Source organism: Oncorhynchus tshawytscha, linkage group LG16, assembly GCF_018296145.1.
Source record: "Oncorhynchus tshawytscha isolate Ot180627B linkage group LG16, Otsh_v2.0, whole genome shotgun sequence".
Lineage (NCBI taxonomy): Eukaryota > Metazoa > Chordata > Actinopteri > Salmoniformes > Salmonidae > Oncorhynchus > Oncorhynchus tshawytscha.
In genome coordinates this window covers 60,444,351-60,458,662 of record NC_056444.1, presented here as the reverse complement: position 1 = coordinate 60,458,662, position 14,312 = coordinate 60,444,351, and the positions used below count along the sequence as shown (strand labels likewise).

Genomic DNA, 14,312 nt, shown 5'->3' with positions numbered 1-14,312 from the left:
GCACTCGGGCAATTTCCATCTAAAGAGATTTGAAATTGCCTTCCGTCCTGAAGCCTTGGCAATTAGCAATTAGTGAAGTGAAGGGATTGTACGGTGGTAGCCTCACCCCGCCTCCCTTGCCCCCCATCCACCCTTTCCCCATCAAACCCACACCCCCACCCGCTATGTTAAAGCCATGCTAGCTGTGTGTGTTTCCGTGTGCATGTGCGCACACGTCTGTGAGTTTGTTTGTGTGAGCATTTCTGTGTGCGAGTGTGTGTGTATATCAGTGTTAAAGCTGCAAGATGTCACTTTTTGGGCGACCCAACCAAATTCACATAGAAATGTGTGTTATAGATTCTCATTGAAAGCAAGTCTAAGAATCGGTAGATATGTTCTATATGCGCTATTTCTATGCCTCCCGTTTTGAAGTTCAGTTTTTGCATCTTTTACTTTCAGTTTTGTACACCAGCTTCAAACAGCTGAAAAGACAATATTTTTGGTTATGGAAAATATATTTCGCAGCGGTTTATATCAGGGATGGGCAACTATGATGCGGGTGGTATCTACAAAAAAAACTTAACTCATCATGAGGGGCTGCAGTGGCTCGTGGGTCAGTGTAGCCACATCCATACCTCCCCACCCATTGTAGCGGCGCCCCTTCGTGATAGCAAAGAAAACAAAACATTTATTTAAGTTAATTTTCTGCTAAGTATTGCCGTTTGAAATCAAGTTAGCTGCAATTCTTCCCCTTTTTTCGTTGTGGCGGAGAGAAGATTTTGCAATTTTTTTACAAATTTCATGCAATTCTACTCATTTTGCCATGGGATGGAGAGAAAACAATATCAGTTTTACAATTCATTTCATGTAATTCTACACATTTTGCCATAGTGGGTATGCAAATGTTTACAATTTTTAACATGATAACTGATGATCAATTGGCATGTCACGTGGTCTGGGTTAGGCATCTTTTATTCAGTGAAACACACAAAACAATAAAGAATAACGAAAGGTGACGACAATGGCGTGCTGACATACAACTACCCATAAACAATATCCCACAAAACACAGGTTGAAACAAGCTACCTAAATATGATCCCCAATTAGAGACAACGATTACCAGCTGCCTCTAATTGGGAATCATACAAAATCACCAACATATAAAAACAAAACTAGAACCCCACATAGAAAATATAAACTAGACTAACCCCCAGTCACGCCCTGACCTACTCTACCATAGGAAATAAAGGCTCTCTATGGTCAGGACGTGACAGGGCACCACCCCAGTCGGTAATTCTACCATGCTTACTACAATTTTAGGTAGTTTGCCGCTAGACTAATTTTACCAATCTAAACAATTTCCTGACATGGGCAAATTCAGTGACTGCTGATGCACAACCACATTTCAAAATTGTGCCTTGTATTCTAATGCTCAACAGTAAGTTGAGACCCCAACTGAGTTCCCAAAAAATGTAATAAATAAATTAAAGAAACTACAAAAGGGCGCCAGTTGCCCATCCATGGTTTAGATGGTACAATAATTCTCTACACTATACTTGCTTGTTTTGTCACACAAACTGAAATTAGATACTATTTCTACATAGTGCATATTTAATTGAATCAACTATAACTACATTTTACGAAAAAATATTCATTTAATTATCTATTTTCCCTGAACAAAAACGAATGACGATAACGAGACGAGATATGTAAATATAACAAATTAGTTTTCATTTCAGTTGAAGAAAATGAGATGAGACAAGAATTCCACGAGACTAATGGACATTACATTTGCCATGAAGTGTCTTTTTATCTGTTTTGTTCAGGCATACGCATGCATGCCTTTGCAGAATATTTTTAAAGTAACTGTCCAGTGAAAATCTCACTTTTAAAAGTTAATATTCTGTTAACTCATAACCAAATAATGTTGACTCATCCTTTGTGACCAGAGCACACGTTTTAGAAAAAACACTTCAAAAATCCAACCTCAAACTTGTATCAAACCAGCTGTTTCAAAAATGCTTGCTATTTACTTATATAACTGGCCAATCAGCTGTTTACTTTCATTAATATTTTTAATGACCGGTATTCGCCTTCACCATTCTGTTGTTGGAGTCAGGGCTGTGCGGTGTACCGTATTTAAGTAATAAGGCCCGAGTGGTTGCGGTATATGACCAATATACCACGGCTAAGGGCTGTTCTTAAGCACGACGCAATGTGGAGTGCCTGGATACTACAGCCCTCAGCCGTGGCACATGGGCCATATACCACAAAACCCAGAGGTGTCTTATTGCATTATAAACTGGTTATCAATTTCATTAGAACAGTAAAAATACATGTTTTCTCATACACGTGGTATATGGTCTGTTATAAACTGTGTGGTTCGAGCGCTGAATGCTGATTGGCTGACAGTTGTGGTATATCAGACTGTATGACAAAACATTTATTTTTACTGCTCTACTTACATTGGTAACCAAAGTCTGTTAAAGTCTGTATGAAATAATAATATCTCCTCTCTTAGTTTCATATGGGCCATTTTTGCTCTGATCACGTTAGAAGCTGCATTGCCATGTTGCAGTGGCTTTTTCCCAATTTTTAAAATACGAATGCTGTTTCAATACTTATTTGCCACATCCACAGCACACAACAAGTGTAAAACAGTAGAGGAGAGTGGGGAAAGTTGAGTATTTCATTCAGCATCACTCCGTCAATGGAAATATAGTATTCTTTCTAACAATGATATCTATATACATTTCAGGATGTTGTGAATCCCTGGAAATAATCAGAATTAATGTAAACAGTACAGTTTCGAAAACAGCTTGTTCAAAAAAATTGTATTTTGACAAAACCTACCCCTGGTATGGACAGTTAAGTTAAGCTGCCTACAAATGTCTGTAGTGAATTAAATATTACCACTACCTTTTTAAAACTTTAGTTTCCAAGATGGCATAGCAGTCAGACGTCCTTTGTCCTCGTCTTGTCGTGCCCCGTGTATATACAGTGGGGGGAAAAAGTATTTAGTCAGCCACCAATTGTGCAAGTTCTCCCACTTAAAAAGACGAGAGAGGCCTGTAATTTTCATCATAGGTACACTTCAACTATGACAAGCAAAATGAGGGAAAAAAATCCAGAAAATCACATTGTAGGATTTTTAATGAATTTATTTGCAAATTATGGTGGAAAATAAGTCTTTGGTCAAAAATAAAAGTTTATCTCAATACTTTGTTATATACCCTTTGTTGGCAATGACAGAGGTCAAACGTTTTCTGAAAGCATTCACAAGGTTTTCACACACTGTTGCTGGTATTTTGGCCCATTCCTCCAAGCAGATCTCCTCTAGAGCAGTGATGTTTTGGGGCTGTTGCTGGGCAACACAGACTTTCAACTCCCTCCAAAGATTTGTTTCTAGTGTCCTTTGACAGCTCTTTGGTCTTGGCCATAGTGGAGTTTGGAGTGTGACTGTTTGAGGTTGTGGACAGGTGTCTTTTATACAGATAACAAGTTCAAACAGGTGCCATTAATACAGGTAACGAGTGGAGGACAGAGGAGCCTCTTAAAGAAGAAGAAGTCTCACAGGTCTGTGAGAGCCAGAAATCTTGCTTGTTTGTAGGTGACCAAATACTTATTTTCCACCATAATTTGCAAATAAATTCATAAAAAATCCTACAATGTGATGTTTTTTTCCTTCTAAAAACTCAACTTCAAAACACTCTCCCTGCAACCCGCCTCACCAATTTATATAACATTTTTAAAAAGTATTATTCACCTCAAAATCTGAAATCCACAACAGAAGCTAGCCAGAAGCTAGCCAGTTCACTGGCTAACGTTAGTATTCAGCTAACCACGGTTGGCGGTCATCAGCTATCCTTTAGCTCGAAAAGCTATCGGCAGTTTTGTACAACGCAACTCAAACCAGAGCATTACCGGACCTATTTTCTCTCCATATCCCCGGATTTCTACCGCAAGCTCTGGACATTTACACCTGGATCTTGCAGCTAGCTAGCTGCTATCCGAGTGACTATTGGCTTACGTCGGTCCCAGAGCAAACATAAATTATTCCGGTGCTAGCCAGCTGAAGAGTTCTATCAGCCACTCCTGAGCTACAATCACTTATCCAGACGCGTTTTACTGCTGACACGGAGCCCCACCGGGCCTTCACGACTGGAATACCAACGTTATCTGCCCAAGGGAGTTATCCAACTGGCTCCTCCATCGCGACGTTACCTGAACGGCCATCTGCGGCCCGCTAATCGTTAGCTGTCTTATCGGCTTCTATCTGAATAGGCCATCGGACAATTTTCTTGGGTCACTATAACTATGTCTATTTTGCCAATTGGATTGGTCCCCACTACCACACGGAACCTCACTAATCTACAAATGGAAACACACGAGGTGGCTAAAAACAGACCTCAGGCCAGCTTGCTACCCATGGCCTGGCTAGCTGTCTGAATCACCGTGACCCCAACCATCCTCACTACTCACTGGACCCTTAAGATCACTCGGCTAAGCGTGCCTCTCCTTAATGTCAATATGCCTTGTCCATTGCTGTTCTGGTTAGTGTTTATTGGCTTATTTCACTGTAGAGCCTCTAGCCCTGCTCATTATACCTTATCCAATCTTTCAGTTCCACCACCCACACATGCGATGACATCACCTGGTTTCAATGATGTTTCTAGAGACAATATCTCTCATCATCACTCAATACCTAGGTTTACCTCAACTGTATTCACATCCTACCATACCTTTGTTTGTACATTATACCTTGAAGCTATTTTATCGCCCCCAGAAACCTGCTCCTTTTACTCTCTGTTCCAGATGTCCTAGACGACCAATTCTCATAGCTTTTAGCTGTACCCTTATCCTACTCCTCCTCTGTTCCTCTGGTGATGTAGAGGTGAATACAGGCCCTGCAGTGCCTAGCTCCACTCCTATTCCCCAGGCGCTCTCTTTTGATGACGTCTGTAACCGTAATAGCCTTGGTTTCATGCATGTTAACATTAGAATCCTCCTCCCTAAGTTTGTTTTATTCACTGGTTTAGCACACTCTGCCAACTCGTATGTCCTAGCCGTGTCTGAATCCTGGCTTAGGAAGACCACCAAAACCTCTGAAATCTCCATCCCTAACTACAACATTTTCAGACAAGATAGAACAACCAAAGGGGGCGGTGTTGCAATCTACTGCAGGGATAGCCTGCAGAGTTCTGTCCTACTATCCAGGTCTGTACCCAAACAATTTGAACTTCTACTTTTAAAAATCCACCTCTCTAAAAACAAGTCTCTCACCGTTGCTGCCTGCTATAGACCACCCTCTGCCCCCAGCTGTGCTCTGGACACCATATGTGAACTGATTGCCCCCCATCTATCTTCAGAGCTCGTGCTGCTAGGTGACCTAAACTGGAACATGCTTAACACCCCAGCCATCCTACAATCTAAGCTTGATGCCCTCAATCTCACACAAATTATCAATGAACCTACCAGGTACCACGCCAAAGCCGTAAACACGGGCACCCTCATAGATATCATCCTGACCAACTTGCCCTCTAAATACACCTCTGCTGTTTTTAACCAAGATCTCGGCAATCACTGCCTCATTGCCTGCATCCTTAATGGGTCAGCGGTCAAATGACCTCCACTCATTACTGTCAATCGCTCCCTGAAACACTTCAGCGACCAGACCTTTCTAATCGACCTGGCCCCAGTATCATGGAAGGATATTGACCTCATCAAGTTAGTGGAGGATGCCTGTTTTTTTTTTAAATGCCTTCCTCACCATCTTAAATAAGCATGCCCCATTCAAGAAATTTAGAACCAGTAACAGATATAGCCCTTGGTTTCTCTCCAGACCTGACTGCCCTTAACCAACACAAAAACATCCTATGACGTTCTGCATTAGCATCGAACAGCCCCCGTGATATGCAACTTTTCAGGGAAGTTAGAAACCAATATACACAGGCAGTTAGAAAAGCCAAGGCTGGTGCCTCCCGGGTGGCACAGTGGCCAAGGGCGCCGTACTGCAGCGCCAGCTGTGCCACCAGAGACTCTGGGTTCGTGCCCAGGCCCTGTCATAACCAGCCACGACCGGGAGGTCCGTGGTGCAACGCACAATTGGCTTAGCGTTGTCCAGGTTAGGGAGGGTTTGGCCGGTAGGGATATCCTGGTCTCATCGCGCACCAGTGACTCCTGTGGCGGGCCGGGCACAGTGCACGCCAACCAAGGTTGCCATGTGCATAGTGTTTCCTTCATCACATTGGTGTGGCTGGCTTCCAGGTTGGATGCGTGCTGTGTTAAGAAGCAGTGAGGCTTGGTTAGGATGTGTATCGGAGGACGCATGACCTTCAACCTTGTACGGTCTCTCCCGAGCCCGTACAGGAGTTGTAGCGATGAGACAAGATAGTAGCTACTAACAATTGGATACCACGAAATTGGGGAGAAAAAGGGGTAAAAAAAAATAAGAAAAGCTAAGGCTTGCTTTTTCAAGCAGAAGTTTGCTTCCTGCAACACAAACTCAAAAAAGTTCTGGGACACTGTAAAGTCCATGGAGAATAAGAACACCTCCTCCCAGCTGCCACTGCACTGAGGATAGGAAACTCTGTCAACACCGATAAATCCACTATAATTGAGAATTTCAAGAAGCATTTTTCTACGGCTGGCCATCTCCACCTGGCTACCCCTACCCCAGTCAACAGCACTGCACCCCCACAGCAACTTGCCCAAGCCTTCCCCATTTCTCCTTCTCCCAAATCCAGTCAGCTGATGTTCTGAAAGAGCTGCAAAATCTGGACCCCTACAAATCAGCCGGGCTAGACAATCTGTACCCTTTCTTTCTAAAATTATCTGCCGAAATTGTTGCAACCCCTATTACTAGCCTGTTCAACCTCTCTTTCGTGTCGTCTGAGATTCCCAAAGATTGGAAAGCAGCTGCGGTCATCCCCCTCTTCAAAGGGGGACACACTCTTGACCCAAACCTCCACAGACCTATATCTATCCTACCCTGCCTTTCTAATGTCTTCAAAAGCCAAGTCAACAAACAGATTACCGACCATTTCGAATCCCACCATACCTTCTCCGCTATGCAATCTGGTTTCAGAGCTGGTCATGGGTGCACCTCAGCCACGCTCAAGGTCCTAAACGATATCTTAACGCCATTGATAAGAAACAATACTGTGCAGCCGTATTCATTGACCTGGCCAAGACTTTCGACTCTGTCAATCACCACATCCTCATCGGCAGACTCGATAGCCTTGGTTTCTCAAATGATTGCCTCACCTGGTTCACCAACTTCTTCTCTGATAGAGTTCAGTGTGTCAAATCGAGGGGCATGTTGTCCGGGCCTCTGGCAGTCTCTATGGGGGTGCCTCAGGGTTCAATTATTGGACCGACTCTCTTCTCTGTATACATCAATGATGTCGCTCTTGCTGCTAGTGAGTCTCTGATCCACCTCTACGCAGATGACACCATTCTGTATACTTCTGGCCTTTCTTTGGACACTGTGTTATCAACCCTCCAGACGAGCTTCAATGCCATACAACTCTCCTTCCGTGGCCTCCAACTGCTCTTAAATACAAGTAACACTAAGTGAATGCTTTTCAACTGATCGATGCCTGCACCTGCACGCCCGTCCAGCATCACTACTCTGGACGGTTCTGACTTAGAATATGTGGACAACTACAAATACCTAGGTGTCTGGTTAGACTGTAAACTCTCCTTCCAGACTCACATCAAACATCTCCAATCCAAAGTTAAATCTAGAATTGGCTTCCTATTTCGCAAACAAAGGATCCGTCACTCATGCTGCCAAACATACCCTCGTAAAACTGACCATCCTACTGATCCTCGACTTCCGCGATGTCATTTACAAAATAGCCTCCAATACCCTACTCAATAAATTGGATGCAGTCTTTCACAGTGCCATCCGTTTTGTCACCAAAGCCCCATATACTACCACACCACTGTGACCTGTGTGCTCTCGTTGGCTGGCCCTCGCTTCATACTCGTTGACAAACCCACTGGCTCCAGGTCATCTACAAGACCCTGCTAGGTAAAGTCCCCCCTTATCTCAGCTCGCTGGTCACCATAGCAGCACGCGCTCCATCAGGTATATCTCTCTGGTCACCCCCAAAACCAATTCCTCCTTTGGCCGCCTCTCCTTCCAGTTCTTTGCTGCCAATGACTGGAACGAACTGCAAAATCTCTGAAACTGGAAACACTTGTCCCCTCACTAGCTTTAAGCACCAGTTGTCAGAGCAGCTCACAAATTACTGCACTTGTACATAGCCCATATAATGGCCCATATAATTATAAGCCTGTATAATTTAACCCAAACAACTACCTCTTCCCCTAATGTATTTATTTATTTATTTTGCTCCTTTGCACCCTATTATTTCTATTTCTACTTTGCACATTCTTCCACTGCAAATCTACCATTCCAGTGTTTTACTTGCTATATTGTATTTACTTCGCCACCATGGCCTTTTTTTGCCTTTACCTCCCTTATCTCACCTCATTTGCTCACATTGTGTATAGACTTATTTTTCTATTGTATTATTCACTGTATGTTTGTTTTACTCCATATGTAACTGTATGTGTCAAACTGCTTTGCTTTTTCTTGACCAGGTCGCAATTGTAAATGAGAACTTGTTCTCAACTTGCCTACCTGTTTAAATAAAGGTGAAATAACATTATTTTTTTTCAAATCATGTCTCCTTTTTTTCCCAAACACAATTCCACACAATCACAATAGCTTTTTGTCTTTGAATAATTGTAAGCATCTCTTAACACAGGCTTAACACCTAACAACCACGTTGTACTTTTTTAAAACACTTTTAACATAGGCAAGGCCCTGTTGTGACCTCATATCCCAGCGATAATACCTTGAATTACGCCTGCGAAGAAAACACTTCAATTTGCTCAACTTGCCATTTGCTCAACCACTGGCTCAATTTACCTCATGGCCATTGGCTCAACTTACCCCAAGGCAAACATTTGGACTATATTAGCCAGCATATACACTTTCATGCTAGGTTTATTGAAGCTTATAGAGATGCTAACTGATGTATAGAACAATAGTATCTACTTTGGTTTAGGTACAATACATTCTTTTGACTTTGTTAAAATCTGTTTTTTGGACTTGCTTACCACTTTTTCCATGTGGTTTCTTCCTTCACAGACTCAATGAAAATGATGACCACTTCCTAAATATTTGGTCAAATTATACATTTTGTGTATGTTTTCCTAGAAACAAGGGAGGCTCAACTTAACCCTTCGGCTCAACTTAACCCTTCGGCTCAGCTTAACCCTTCGGCTTAGCTTAACCCTTCGGCTCAGCTTAACCCTTCGGCTCAGCTTAACCTTTCGGCTCAACTTACCTCTTCGGCTCAACTTACCCCACTCTCCCCTTCAGTGAAATTCTTACCTTGAGAGCTCTTTCCCAACAATGCAGTGATGATAACAATAATAATATACTGTAGATAATAATAGAACAATAAAATACAACAAAAAACACACAAGAACTATGATGTGAGTTTTTTTAAAACATCAGTGCCAGTATCTTATTCAATGTACTGGAGTGGTTGTGGGTTTATACATAAAAAGTGACTGGTAGTAGGATATACATGTGAACTGAGCTGAAAAGCGACTGGTAGCAGGAATATATAACTATGCATGGTAATATATACAGCTCATTTGGAAAGTATTCAGACCCCTTGACTTTTTCCACATTACGTTACAGACTTATTCTAAAATTGATTAAATTGTCCCCCCCCTCAATCTACACACAAGACCCCACAATGACAAATCCAAAGCAGATTTTTAGACATTTTTGCCAATGTATAAAAAATGTAATATCACCTTTTACATACTGTAAGTATTCAGACCCTTTACTCAGTACTTTGTTGAAGCATCTTCAGCAGCGATTACAGCCTTGACTCATCTTGGGTGTGACGGTACAAGCTTGGCACAACTGTATTTGGGGAGTTTCTCCCATTCTTCTCTGCAGATCCTGTCAAGCTCTGTCAGGTCTCTACAGAGATGCTCAATCTGGTTCAAGTCTGGGCTCTGGGCCACTCAAGGACATTCAGAGACTTGTCCCGAAGCCACTCCTGCATTGTCTTGGCTGTGTGCTTAGGGTCGTTGTCCTGTTGGAAGTGAACCTTCGCCCCAGTCTGAGGTCCTGAGCGCTCTGGATCATCAAAGATCTCTATTTACTTTGCTCCATTCATCTTTCCTTCGATCCTGACTAGTCTCCTGGTCCCTTCTGCTAGACAACTTGCCACCACCATGCTTCACCGTAGGGATGGTCCCAGGTTTCCTCCAGATGTGACGCTTGGTATTCAGGCCAAATAGTTCAATATTGGTTTCATCAGACCAGAGAATCTTGTTTCTCATGGTCTGAGAGTCTTTATGTGCCTTTTGGCAAACTCCAAGCGGGCTGTCATGTGCCTTTCACTGAGGACTGGCCTCCGTCTGCCCACTCTACCATAAAGGCTTGATTATTGGAGTGCTGCAGAGATGGTTGTCCTTCTGGAAGATTCTCCCATCTCCACAGAGGAACTTTGGAGTTCGGTCAGAGTGACATTGGGTTCTTGGTCACCTCCCTGACCAAGGCCCTTCTCCCCCAATTGCCAGCTCTAGGAAGAGTCTTAGTGGTTCCCAACTTCTTCCATTTAACTGTGTTCTTGGGGACCTTCAATGCTGCAGAAATTGTTTGGTATTCTTCCCCAGATCTGTGTCTTGACACAATCCTGTCTCTGAGCTCTATGGACAATTCCTTTGACCCCATGTCTTGGTATTTGCTCTGACATGCACTGTCAACTGTGGGACCTTATATAGGCAGGTGTGTCTCTTCCAAATCATGTCCAATCATTTGAATTTACCACAGGTGGACTCCAATCAAGTTGTAGAAACATCTCAAGGATGATGAAAGGAAACAGGATGCACTACACTTTCAAAGCAAAGGGTCTGAATATGTATGTAAATAAGTTATTTCTGTTTTTTATTTGTTAATATATTTGCAGCAAAAAAACTGTTTTTGCTGTCATTTTGGGGTATTGTGTGTTGATTGATGAGGAAAATGTTTTATTTAATCAATTTTAGAATTAGGCTGTAACGTAATATAATGTGGAAAAAGTCATGAGGTCTGAATACTTTCCAAATGTAAACAGGAGTAATAGTGACCAGTAGCAGGATAAATAGATAAATGTTATTGGAAATTGATAATCAATGGACAGCAGCGTAATGGGGTAATACATCTCATCAATAATATTTTTAGCAGCAGCGTAGGTTGTGTCTGAGTGGGTAGAGATCTGTGGATGGGCATAGAGTCAGTGTGGATAGTCTGTGGGAGAGGGAGAGCAGTAGTTGTTAGCCATTTAACGGTCTTATAGCCAGGGGATGGAAGCTGTTTAGGAGTCTGTTGGTCTGAGCCTTGATGTACCACCTACCGGACGGGAGCATGGAGAAGAGTCTTTGTCAATTTTTCAGGCCTTTCTAAGACAACGCCTGGCATATACTATTTGCTAAATAGTATTACTGTAATAATTCTGTCATTGTTGGAAAGCTCAGATACTTCCCTCTTTAAGTGAATCATTGTAATTCATCCCCCTCAGATGGTTATGACGAGGAGAGAATTGGAGCTGTAAATTGTTTAAACTTTATCCAGCTATTTAACCATAGCCAGAATTAACCATAGAGTATGCTACAATCTACCACAATAGCAATGTTGCCAACTAAGATATAGGAGGTTATTGTAGTTGGACAAGGCTATCTGAATTTAAGCATCTCTTAACACAGGAAGTTAGAGGTAAATATCAATTATTCAATGAAAAAAATTACTGACTGAAACTAGACTAAAACGGTCCAGACTTTTAGTCGACTGACAGTAACATTAAGAATTCTTCAATAAAGTCTTTGTTGTTCATTGAGAAATAGTGCACCAAAAATCGAAGTTAGATATAAAATTGTGTGATTAAGATCTCCTCTGCAAAAAGGTCTAAATTAATGACAGGAAGCTTGAGGAAGCGTATACTGGCTACGGAATCTCAAAATCGAATAACAGCACTGTGGCTGCTTTTTTCTCGTATTTGAAGTGAAAGTCTTAAGGGAGTATGCGTTCACGCCAGCCAGACTGAAGCATACTGACGCCTTAAGACTAACATGAAATCTAAAATAGCAGCCAAAATGTGTGTGTGTGTGTGTGTGTGTGTGTGTGTGTGTGTAACCAAAATGAGCCTCTGTCCTTTGTGCTGTGTGACAGTGAGGAAAACCCACTGAAGGCTAGCCAATGTTCCCTGGATCGGAGCATGGGAGGGGACAGCGACTATGGGGACGAAGAAGAATGCCAGTTCAACGAAGATGGCTCATTTATCGGTGAATACTCTGGCCACAAAAACAGAGGCTCTGCAAGACCCAGCCCAGTCACTGCGTGAAGAGACAAATGCTTCCTTCGGACTTCCCTCTGAAGGGTGTGTGACAGCAAAAGGAAATTAATGGCATCATCTGTGTGATGCATGACATTGATCAGAAATGTTACATTCCTGTCAATCACAATTGTATATGATGCATATTTATTTTGTACCTCCACATTGTGACGGATTCATTAGGAAATGTTTTCACATTCTTGTAGACAGGATTGGACATCTGCAGTTTCAATATACAGTACCAGTCAAAAGTTTGGACACTTTATTTTCACTATTTTCTATATGGTAGAATAATAGTTAAGACATCAAAACTATGAAATAATACATATGAAAACATGTACTGTAGTAACCAAAAAACTGTTAAACAAATCAAATTATATGTTCTATTTTAGATTCTTCAAAGTAGCCACCCTTTTCCTTGATGACAGCTTGCACGTTCTTTGCATTCTCTCAACCAGCTCATCCCAAACCATCTCAATTGGGTTGAGGTACGGTGATTGTGGAGGCCAGGTCATCTGATGCAGCACTCCATCACTCTCCTTCCTGGTCAAATAGCCCTTACACAGCCTGGATATGTGTTAGGCCACAGTGCTGTTGAAAAACAAAATATAGTCCCACTAAGCGCAAACCAGATTGGATGGCGTATCGCTGCAAAATGCAATGGTAGCCATGCTGGTTAAGTGTGCCTTGAATTCTAAGTAAATCACTGACTGTGTCACCAACAAAGCACCATCACACCTCCTCCTCAATGCTTTACAGTGGGAATCACACATGTGGAGGTCATCTGTTCACCTACTCTGTGTCTCAAAACATGGTGGTTGGAACCAAAAACCTCCAATTTGGACTCATCAGACCAAAGGACACATATCTGCCGGTCTAATTTCCATTGCTCGTGTTTCTTGGCCCAAGCAAGTCTTTTCTTGTTATTGGTGTCCTTTAGTAGTTGTTTCTTTACAGCAATTCGACCATGAATGCCTGATTCACACAGTCTCCTCTGAACAGTTGATGTGTCTGTGACTTTTATTTAGGCTGCTTTCTGAGGCTGGTAACTCTAATGAACTTATCCTCTGCTGCAGAGGTAACTCTGGGTCTTCCTTTCTTGTTGCGGTCCTCATGAGAGCCAGTTTCATTAGAGCGCTTGATGGTTGAACTTGCACTTGAATAAACTTTCAAAGTTCTTGAAATGTTACGTTTTGACTGACCTTTATGTCTTAAAGTAATGATGGACTGTTGTCTCTCTTTGCTAATTTGAGCTGTGCTTGCCATAATATGGACTTAATATGGGCTATCTTCTGTATACCACCTGTCATGGTTCCTCCTGGCACCAGAGGGAGGCAGGTGTGTCTTATTATTTCATAATTGTGTCCCTGCTTAAAGAGGTGTTTTTTCTGTGGTCCTTTGCAGAAGCTTGAATTGTTTACTCTGTGCATTTGTCTCCTGAGTGAATTTTCGATACTTAGTGTTTGTTGTTTTTTCTGGTCTCTTCTCTGCACCTGGGTCCAACCTTACCACGTCACACCACCCCTACCTTGTCACAACACAACTGATTGGCTCAAACACATTAAGAAGGAAAGAAATTCCACAAATTAATTTTCAACAAAGCACTCCTATTGGTTGAGAGAATGCCAAGAGTGTGCAAAGCTGTCAAGGCAAATGGTGGCTACTTTGAATAACCTCAAAAATAACCTGGATTTTGATTTAACAATGTTTTGGTTGCTACTTTTTCCATATGTGTTATTTCATAGTTTAGATGTCTTTCTTATTCTACAATGTAGAAAATAGTAAAAATAAAGAAAAACCCTTGAGTAGGTGTGTCCAAACTTTTGACTGTTACTGTAAATACACTATATATATCTTTAAAAAGAAAAGGTAGACAGCAGACACATATATCATTAATAACGATGCATGATTTCTTATGTT

General features: G+C 42.0%; 1 protein-coding gene across 5 annotated transcripts in view; it reads left to right on the top strand.

Annotated features, from left to right (window-relative positions):
• Nucleotides 1–12,719, top strand: part of chl1a (cell adhesion molecule L1-like a) — a 147,629-nt gene extending 134,910 nt beyond the window's left edge. For all 5 annotated transcript variants that reach the window (XM_024375645.2, XM_024375647.2, XM_024375646.2 and 2 more), the window contains one exon: nt 12,230–12,719. In XM_024375645.2, the coding sequence (XP_024231413.1) occupies nt 12,230–12,401 (172 nt within the window). In that variant the 3' untranslated portion in view covers nt 12,402–12,719. The remainder of the gene's footprint in view (nt 1–12,229) is intronic.
• Nucleotides 12,720–14,312: the final 1,593 nt, after the last annotated feature.